The sequence below is a fragment of the Callorhinchus milii genome, unplaced genomic scaffold (genome assembly GCF_018977255.1).
Source record: "Callorhinchus milii isolate IMCB2004 unplaced genomic scaffold, IMCB_Cmil_1.0 Scaffold2, whole genome shotgun sequence".
NCBI lineage: Eukaryota > Metazoa > Chordata > Chondrichthyes > Chimaeriformes > Callorhinchidae > Callorhinchus > Callorhinchus milii.
Genome location: NW_024704743.1, coordinates 79064175 through 79073936, shown reverse-complemented (window position 1 = coordinate 79073936; position 9762 = coordinate 79064175). Strand labels below are relative to the sequence as shown.

The 9762-nt window shown below is 44.0% G+C and overlaps 1 protein-coding gene across 1 annotated transcript in view; it reads right to left on the bottom strand.

Moving 5' to 3' along the window:
* Positions 1 to 440: 440 nt before the first annotated feature.
* LOC103185112 (fer-1-like protein 4) overlaps positions 441 to 9762 on the bottom strand; it is a 64078-nt gene continuing 54756 nt past the window's right edge. Inside the window, exons 35-37 of the mRNA XM_042346998.1 lie at positions 7920 to 8149; positions 5526 to 5626; positions 441 to 621 (exon numbers count right to left, since the gene is read on the bottom strand). Coding sequence (XP_042202932.1) covers positions 441 to 621; positions 5526 to 5626; positions 7920 to 8149 — 512 coding nt within the window. The remainder of the gene's footprint in view (positions 622 to 5525; positions 5627 to 7919; positions 8150 to 9762) is intronic.

Below are 9762 nucleotides of genomic sequence, written 5' to 3'. Positions count from 1 at the left end.
GAATTTAGTAGGAATATCGTTATGCAGAATGTGGAACTCCCTGCCAGAATCTAGTTGAAGCAGAAAGCATCAACATATTTAAGAGAAAACTTGATGCAAACCTGAGGGAATACGGAACAGAGCAATCTGGGAGAGGGAATTAGAGGTACAAACTCAAGTGAAGTTTAAACACCAGTATGCACTAGTTGGACTGAATGGCCTGTTTCGATACTGTAACACTGCGTAATTCTATGAATAATTTATCAACATTGGACTGAATGCCAATCCTATTCCATTGAGAGGTGATCACCATTTGACTAAAATGCACTGTCGCTGATTGCTGTCTCAGCCGAGCAGAATGCTTGTTACATTTAATCTATTTCCACATACAGCACATTGAATGGGAGATGAAGCTGTCCCCTTAATCCCCAGATTTTTTCTCCTAGGTGCTCTGAAACATTTTACCCATTGATAAATTTATTGGCAATGCTGCCAGGTAATGTGTAGATTAACAAAGCCAGAAATAACAGCACTAAAAGTAAGATGACTGCACCAATGATAAAATACTTGTAGTTTCTCCACAAGCTGAAATAAAGAGCCTTTAGGTTGTTGAAGATCCAGGTTAGGGCTACATTAGGTCGGCTGTTAAAAAGAAAAAGAAGTATTATCTCTTCTATTCACACACATTTAACAACAACAACAAAATTACATTTGTATAGCGCCTTTCACGTCGGGAGGACATCCCAAGGTGCTGGACAGTCAGAGTTTCGGACCTGAGCTGGAGGTCGAGATTGGGGAGGGTGGAGGGCAAGCGGGGAAGGAGAGTGATCGAAAGCATGGTCCAAGAGGAAGGTCTTGAGATGGATCTTGAAGGAGGCAAGAGAGGGGATGAGGCAGAGGGATGTGGGATGGAGTTCCAGAGGGTGGGGGCAGAGTGGCTGAAGGCTCGCCCGCTGATGGTGGGGCGGGCGAGGCGGGGAACATGAAGCAAGCTAGAGCACGCTGAGCGGAAGGAGCGGGCAGGTTGTTAGGGGGTTAGGAGGTCGCAGAGGTAGGGGAGAGCGAGACCATGGAGTGTTTTGAAGGGGCGGACCAGGATCTTGAACAATTAAGTGTGTACTAGTCATTGTACTGTATGAACACTAAACTATTCAGAGATTGGAAATAAGCAAACTTAGTTAACAGCTGCCTGCTAAACGGCAGTAGCTCAGTTGAAGAAATGTCTCTAGTATTCTTTGTAAAGATGACTGAAGACACAGTCATTCCCTGCACAGTCTTAAAAAACAAATAATTAAATGTGATGTTTTAATTTCGCAAAGCTCGTGGATGTTGCCCTTGATGATGAGCAAAAGTGATAAAACAATTACCACAATTTAATTGTGTTACAGCCTCTTGAACTGATTACAACCAAAATGAATCTAGAAGGAGTTTTTTTTTGTGATGAGGTTTAGAGCTGTTTTATCACAGAGTCACCAGGAACCAAAGTGGACCTTGGTTTGTTGTTACCCAACTTCACATTCATCTTTCTATAAGCTGAGCTTCATTTTCTTAACAAGATTTAAAATAAGCTATTACTCAATATCTTGGAGGTGCAGAAATAGGAACATAAAAATAGGAGACATTCTCTGCTAGTTTGTTGTATCAACACACATATTTAATTCCATTGTCCCACCCTTTCTTCATTCCCTTCAACCCACATGTCAACAACAACAACATTTATATAGTGCCCTCCACACCAGGCAGCGACTCAGAGCGCTTAACAATGGTGGAGCCCAAGGCCGAGTCAGGGGGAGGGGGAAGGTGATTAAGAGAAAAATAAAAATTAGAGCTCCATGTTTAATTTTCACCATCTTGTTTGAGCAAATAGATAAATACAATATAAACCTCAAATAAAAATTCAGAAGGAAAATGATCTATGTACTACTAAAATTGCAGGCTCAATTGAAATTATAGGATAGTTCTATCCTACCTATATTCGCCTACAGTGATTATGTTTACATTGTATCCTGCGAAGCACTTTGAGACATCCTCCTGACGTGAAATATTAGTCTATATTACAGAGCTGAGGCCATGCTCTGTGGAGGTCCTGAATGTGAACAAAACAATTCCAGCTCTGGGGATAATAACTAACAGGTTAGTAACTTTTAAGATGGGCAGCAATTTTTTAAAAAAAATTACTAATTTTTCAAAAAAGGAACACCTTTTAGCAAGGATTCATCTAGATCCAGGCTGAGGTTTGAACATATGGTCCCAGCAGGAGATTTCAGCGTTTTACAATTGAAGTTCTGGAAATGCACAGAAAAATGACCTTTAAACTGAGGGTGTTCTAAAAAGGATATTTTTAAAGAGATCCTGGAGTATTTGAGCAGAGTTGAATGATAAACAGAATTTCAATGCAGGCATGTATTTATGTTTGAAGACTACAGACTCAATTTTTCCTAGGTCTCTCCTCGCCCAAGCTCAATGCTCCACAAGCTCCAGCTCATCCAAACCTCTGCAACCTCTATCCTCTCCCACGTTGGACACTGCATCCATCACTCCCAGTCTTGCCAAACTCTATAGGTTCCCTGTCCTCCAATGGATAATAACAATAATAATCCTTGCATTTGATATAGCGCTTTTCACGTCTTCTAGACGTCCCAAAGCGCTTCACAGAATATACTGTAAAGTGAATTGACTGTATATTTGTGGGCGAACGCGGCAGCCAATTGTGCATAGCAGTGTCCCACAAACAGTCATGGATTGAAAATGACCAATTTATTATTTTGTTTTGGAGGGATTATTATTAGGCGTGTGGATTAAGGAAACTTGCCCAAGGTTTCGCCCTCTGCCTGGAATTGAACTCAGGTCTCTCACTTACAAAGCGAGTGCTCTAACCACTGAACTACAGGACTCCATCACGGATGGACATCAAGAACCTCATTCTGATATACTCTCCATCCACAACCTTCTCTTAACTCCGCTCCTTCTACTCTACAAACTCAGATCTGCTCCACGACCCACCACCAGCGAGGGGCTCTCAGCCTTACCCCCAATCACTGGAACTCCCACCTAGATCCTCTCCACTCTCTACCCTTCTTTGCTTTCAAAACCATTCTAAAAAAAACATCTTTTTTGTCATTTCCCTCCAATTTCTCACCTTTATACAATACAATTTGCATTCCATGTCAGGAAGATGCCTCAAAGCGCTTCACGCAGCTGACTGTATGCGGATGACACCCAACTCTATCTTTTTGCCTCCACCCTCGATTACAGGATACTTGACGTCCTGACAGAATGTCTGTCTGACATCAAGTCCTGGATGAGAGCCAACTTTCTACAGCTGAATGTCAGCAAGAATGAGGCCCTACTGATCGGCTCGCCTCAGCACCTCAGGCACTGGCAGCATCGGCATCCACAGTTGCACACTGCACCTCACCAAGCTAGTCAGGAACCTAGGCGTCTTGTTTGACCCTCATCTGTCCTTTCTCCCCCATATCCGTGCCACGGCCCGCTCTGTCTTCCCCCACCTCCGCAACATTGCCCGGTTCCGCCACTGCCTCACCCCTCAGGCTGCCGAAACCCTTATACATGCATTAGTCACCTCAAGGCTCAACTACAGAAAGTCCTCCTTGTCGGCCTCCCCAACTCTTCCCTCCACAAGCTGCAGATCATCCAGAACTCTGCAGCTCATGTCCTCTTCTGCACCAGGCTTTGTGACCCCATCACCACCACTCTCGCCAGGCTCCACTAGCTCTCCATCCCTCAGAAGATAGAATTAAAAATCCTCATCCTCACTTTTCAAGATCTTCCACAGCCTTGCTCCCTCCTACCTCTCCGACCTCCGAACCCCCATCAACCTGTCCGCTCCCTCCGTTGAGCGGACTCCAGCCTGCTCCATGTCCCCCGCCCAACCCACTCTACCATTGGCGGCCAGGCTTTCAGCTTCTCTGCCCCACCCTTGCCTCCTTCAAGGCATGACTCAAGACCCTCTTTTCAACCGTGCCTTCAGGCGCCCTCCTACCTCTCTGTCCTTCCTCGTCCAATCCTGACCTCCATGCTCGGGGCCTGATCCCCACCTGTTCAGTGCCTTGGGACATCCTCCCGGCATGAAAGGCGCCTTGCAAATTTAATTTTGTTGTTGTTGTTATTGTACTGTATTTCAGTTGAAGGAATTCAAGTACCAGACTTATCAAGGGAAGTATTAATGGCCCATTGAATCACTGCAAAGGCAGTGTTCCTAAAGCCAAAAGGCATCAATCCAGACTGTATTGCATTTTCCTGTAACTACTTTCAATGAACTCCGTCAGCTGCCATACCAGCTGCAACTCAGTGAAGCTCATTTCAAACAAAAGTTTATGCTCTAAATGATAACAATTGAAGGCTGTTCTTTGGTAGATGAGCAGTGTTTGGTAGAAACCTGTGCTGGATATGCATTGTCCCAGCCTGGCTTAGTTACAATAGTTGTGGGTTCAAGCCCCATGTCAATACTTTAAACTCAAATATTCTACGCATTGCTGGGGAGTTGGGGGAGGGTACATTGTCAGAGGTCATGTGAAACCAAATTCCTGTCTGCCTGTTCAGGTGGACATTAAAGATCCCATGGGATTATTTGAAAAGAGAAGCGAGTTTTGCCCGGTATCCTGGCCAACAATCCCCAAAATAAAATTGTTCAGTCGCTTAATGGCTAGTTGTAGGAATTGCTGTGTGCAAATTGGCTGCCACAAGCGCCTATAAAATCTACAGTCACTACACTACACAGTATGTGCTATGAAACGCTTTGAGATATGCTCCTGGTGTGAAAGGTGCAATATCAAACGTAAGGAGCATTATTTATTATTTTTTTCACATGGGCACAGAGTGAAAGATATATTAATATCAGCTCCATTCCCAGCTCTGCCCTATCCTTATACCAGTATTTGGACATTACAAACAGTGATTACTTTGAAACCTATCCTGCCACAGATTCTATTGCATTTCCAGAAACCGCACTCTGAACATTGCATTGTATGTGGACCCTAAAGCCACCGCAATGGGAAACAGATGGCCTGCTTCATGGCTGAACTCATTTACCCGATACTTTTTGGCACTCCCAGTAGATGTATAGTGGCCCCGCTTTTTCATTCCACATACCACATATCAGCAGAACGTATGACCTGATATATACTGTCCATGTTTTGTTTTAAAATCACCATAGGAGAAGGCAATGCTAAAATGCTTGGTCAATACACAGAATGGATAAATAGTGATGGTGTAATATTTACACCATTCCCCCCCTTTCCCACCTTTAAAACCCTCTTTAAAACCTCTCTCTTCAACCGCACATTTAATTAGTAAAACATATTTATTCAATATGCCAAATAAAATGTTGAAAAATCAATCCCTACTTTATGTGACATTCGGCCAGGAGTAACCTAATAATCTCTGCTGTAGGTTAGGAACGCTCCATTGACAAGGCATTACTTGCTCACTTGTTCCACTTTACATAATTTATCAGCTGTTGAGTTACTGTGAGCTGTAAATTAGAGCTGACGGCCTACCATCTTTGCCAAAACAATTGTACTCACTTTGGTTTGTCAAGCGGGTTCGGTTCCTTCCTCCCCAGACCAGCTGGGTTCTTGTCTGCCTCTTCCAATGTCAGCAGTTCAAACTCAGCTTCAACCTTGCCCTGCAAAAGCAAAGGGTATTTTCAGAGAGAGAAGTCAGAAAGAATACTCTATTACACAGCATTGGTCATCAGGGTGGTGTTATCAGCTTTACTTCGCACCCAAGTGTTATTAAAAAACAGTATTACTGAGAGCAATGTTAGGTTTGAACACAGAGCCTTCAAATAAAATTTCTCCAATGTGGATTTGATTTCCAGTATACACCTCACATTTACAGCTTTGATTAATAAGCGCCTTATTCCCGCTGGATGAACAGCGAGCTCAAAGTCCCAACATGGGGATTAAAGTTGCACCAAAAATCAGCACGGGCCAGTTGGGCTGAATAGTCTGTTTCTGTGGTTGTATCATTCTATGCAATTCTGACTCAAAGGCCAGACTGCCCCTACCTAAACCAGGCTGACAACTTGCAAATGTAATGGTGGACTTCAAGCAGTAAAATAAGAGATGTTGGCCAATAGCAGAACAAAGAAATATGTTTCTTTAGGAGGTGTTTGAAAACAGAGATGGTGCTGGCAAAGCAAAATGGTTTTGAAAGAGAGTTCCAGGGATTAGTGGCTGAAGACTATCCAAACTTTTAAGGAATTGTCAGCGGTGTTTTGACCAAGCAAATTTCCATTGACTGCATGTTCATCCCTGTGAAATGCTAAGTTCACATTTTTCCTGTTCTTTTCAAATTCCTAACATTTAATCATTTAGTCAATCTAAACCTTAAATCAGTCAACTATATCAAGTGCTTTGAGACATCCGACCTAAAAGGTATCATGTAAAAGCATCTTTACAATGTAAAATTGCATTGTATTTCTATTACAGACAGAGAGAAATCTAGATAATTTGTGAAGAATTGACTCTCAATCAATAGCCTATTCTATGTGTGAGTAAGTAAATATCCCAGTTCTCTTCCAGCAGGGAGAAACGATGAATCATGTGAGAGCACGAGATGATGAAGGAAGCAAAAATTTAATTATTGTAGTGTTTATCACTATGCATATATTATAGTGTAATCAAGCCCATGACAAAATAAGGGAGGGAAAATCCTATCCATAATTTTAATAATAAAACATTTTCTCATAAACAGCTTGCCAGTATGCCTTACCCTTCCTTGGTTGCCTGCTGTAGCCTCCAGTTAATTAGTTTGACTAAAAATATAAACTTCTGCTATCGCGCAACCACACACACATATACTGGAGCACCTGAGGAATGAAAATGTTTCAGCCAAATGCTTAACATAGAACTGTAAAATCAGATAATGTTAGAGCTCAGAAATAGGCATTTGTCTACAAACCACCATACACTTTACAATAAATCCTACGAAGCATTTTGAGATGTCCCCTCGACAAGAAAGGTACTATATCAAATGTAAGGATTAAATTATTCATTTTATGCAGCAGTTCTGCTTGCACTGGTGTTTTTCTCCATATGAGCCAAGCTAATCCCACTCTCCTGTACTGTTTGTTCATCTACCTCTCTGTATGTTTCCAAATCATATCCATTCTGAAAAAGAGGTGAGACCGAGAGTGGTGGCCTTTTATCAAGATAATCCCACTGATTTAGAATAAATTCCAATCCATCATTCTTACATCCGAAGTGTATTACCTCACCTATTTCTATTTGCATTCCATCTGCCATAGTTCTGCCCAACCACTTAATCTGTCCATGTATCTTTGAAATTTTAAGCTCCCTTCTTTAGAATGTATAATTCATCCTAGTTTAATGAAATTCGCAAAGTCTAGCTAAAGTCCCTCTATTTCTACAAAAAGTCATAAATATTATATATATCTATATACATGATATAGTAAGGAAGTTTGTAAGTAAGGAAGAGATCCACTACAAGGGATCCTGTTCTCAAACTAAGAAGGAGAAGATGAAAAGATAATTTAAAATCAATTGCTTTATCCAGAGAATGGTCAGCTAGTAGAACAATTCACAATAATAATATCAATCCTAGCATTCAATATAGCTCCTTACTTATCACATTGTCAAATCATCTCAAAGCAATTTAAACTGTTAAGTTAAGCTAATTCATCAATTTCCACTATAGTGACTGTGCATTTTGTAAATGAATGTTATCCCAAGGAAGTAGTAGAAGCAGATAGTGTGGGCCAATTTAAGAGGGAACTGGTTAACGTTTGACCATGCGGGGGATTGGGATTAAATGGAACCAAACAGATGGCCTGTGGGGCTCTTTTCTGGTGCTGCACATTCTTATAATGAACAATGGTTGGCTTTACTGATCTGACGTGGCTTACAATAAATCTTTTGGAATTATGTTACAAAATGTGGTTGATGTCTTCTTACAGTAAGCTTGTATATCACGTCGCCAACTCGGATAGCTTCCTTCTTTTTTTTTCTCTCTTCCTCCTCCTCTTCAACTGGTTGGATCTTGATAAAAGGCCACCACCCTCGGTCTCGCCTCTTTTTCAGAATGGATATGGTTTGGTGGGTGTTTTCCATCGCCATGCTGAGCCTGCACTGCCGGGCATTCTTCGCTCCTGGGACCATTTTGGTCAGATCAAATTCAATGTAACCTGGAGAGAAAAAAAATCAAAGGATTGACTCAGATTTGCAGTAAATTGTTTTTAGAATTTATTGGATTTCTCTAGGAGAATTGGGTAAAAATCAATAAGATAAATCACTTCAACGCAATATTTTTCAGATACAGTCGTAATTCAATCAACTGCACAGTTCCATTTCTCAACAACTCATTTAAGCTTCACAACCTGGAGCCCCCTCCCCTCACACACACCCTTCTGTCAACCGCTCCCTCCACAGCGGACTACAAAACGTCCGCTCCCTCTGTAACAAGGCCCTGGTCATCAACGATCTCATCCTTGATGAGAGCGTTGACATCATGGCCTGAACGGAAACCTGGCTCACCGCAGGCAACATCTTCCCCCTCACGGAAGCCACACCACCCGGCTACACCTCCCACCACATGCCTCGCCCCAACCGCCATGGCGGGGGTGTAGCCCTTATCTCAAGGACACCACTTGCCCTACTCCTCTGGCTCTTTCCCCTCTTTCGAGCACCCCACCCTCCCTCCTCTCGCTCAAAATCCTCCTCCTCTACCGGCCCCCTAAAACATCTCCCACCTTTATCTCCAATATTTCGACACTTCTTACATCTCTCTGCCTCTGCTCTGATCGCCTCATCATCCTGGGCGACTTTAACCTGCACTTCACCCCCTTCCTGCTCCATCTCCTCAGATTTCTCTTCCCTGCTCTCCTCGCTCAACCTCTCCCTCCACATCAACTCCCCCACTCACAGTCACGGCCACCCACTCGACTTGGTGATCACCCGGGGCCTCAGTGTCTCGGATGTCACTATCACCGACAAGGCCATCTCCGACCACCACTTCATCTCCTTCACCACCTCCACCCCCTCCCCACCTCCACCAGACCCACCACCATCTTCTACCGCCCTGGAAGAAGTTACCCCACAATCCCTAACCGCTGCCTTGGAGTCCTCTGAACTCCTCTCCCTCTGGCCTTCAACCCTCACTGACCCCTCTTCTGCTCTCACCCTCCTCCACAACACCCTCTCCTCCACACTTGACACTCTTGCCCCCATCACCTCCCGTACTGTCTCCTACTCTCGCTCCTCCCCCTGGTTCACCACCCACCTCTGCTCACTGAAGAGCCAGGTGCGGGCCGCTGAACGCACCTGTCAAATCTGGCCTAACGGTCCACCGACAAATCTGGCTGGACCTCCTCAAAACCTACCGCTCCACTCTAGCCTCGGCCAAATCGTCCTTCTACTCCAGGATAATCCTGGAGGCGAAGAACAACCCCAGGCTACTGTTTTCTACCACATCCCGACTCCTCCGTCCCCCCGCCACCCCGCGCAGGTCATCTCCTCCAACCTTCACTGCGAGGAGATGCTGGATTTCCTTGAATCCAAAATCAAGGGAATTCGCTCTGCGGTCACTTCCCCTCCAACATCCACCCACCCCCTCCCTCCCACACTCCGACTCCTACCCATCCTCCCCTACACACTTTTGTACCCGTTTCCCCACCCTCTGTCACCAAACTCATCCTATCCCTGAAACCCACCACCTGCTCCCTTGATCCCATCCCCACTCCACTCCTTATCTCCCATCTCCACCTCCTTGCCCCACATATCACAGACATCATCAACCTGT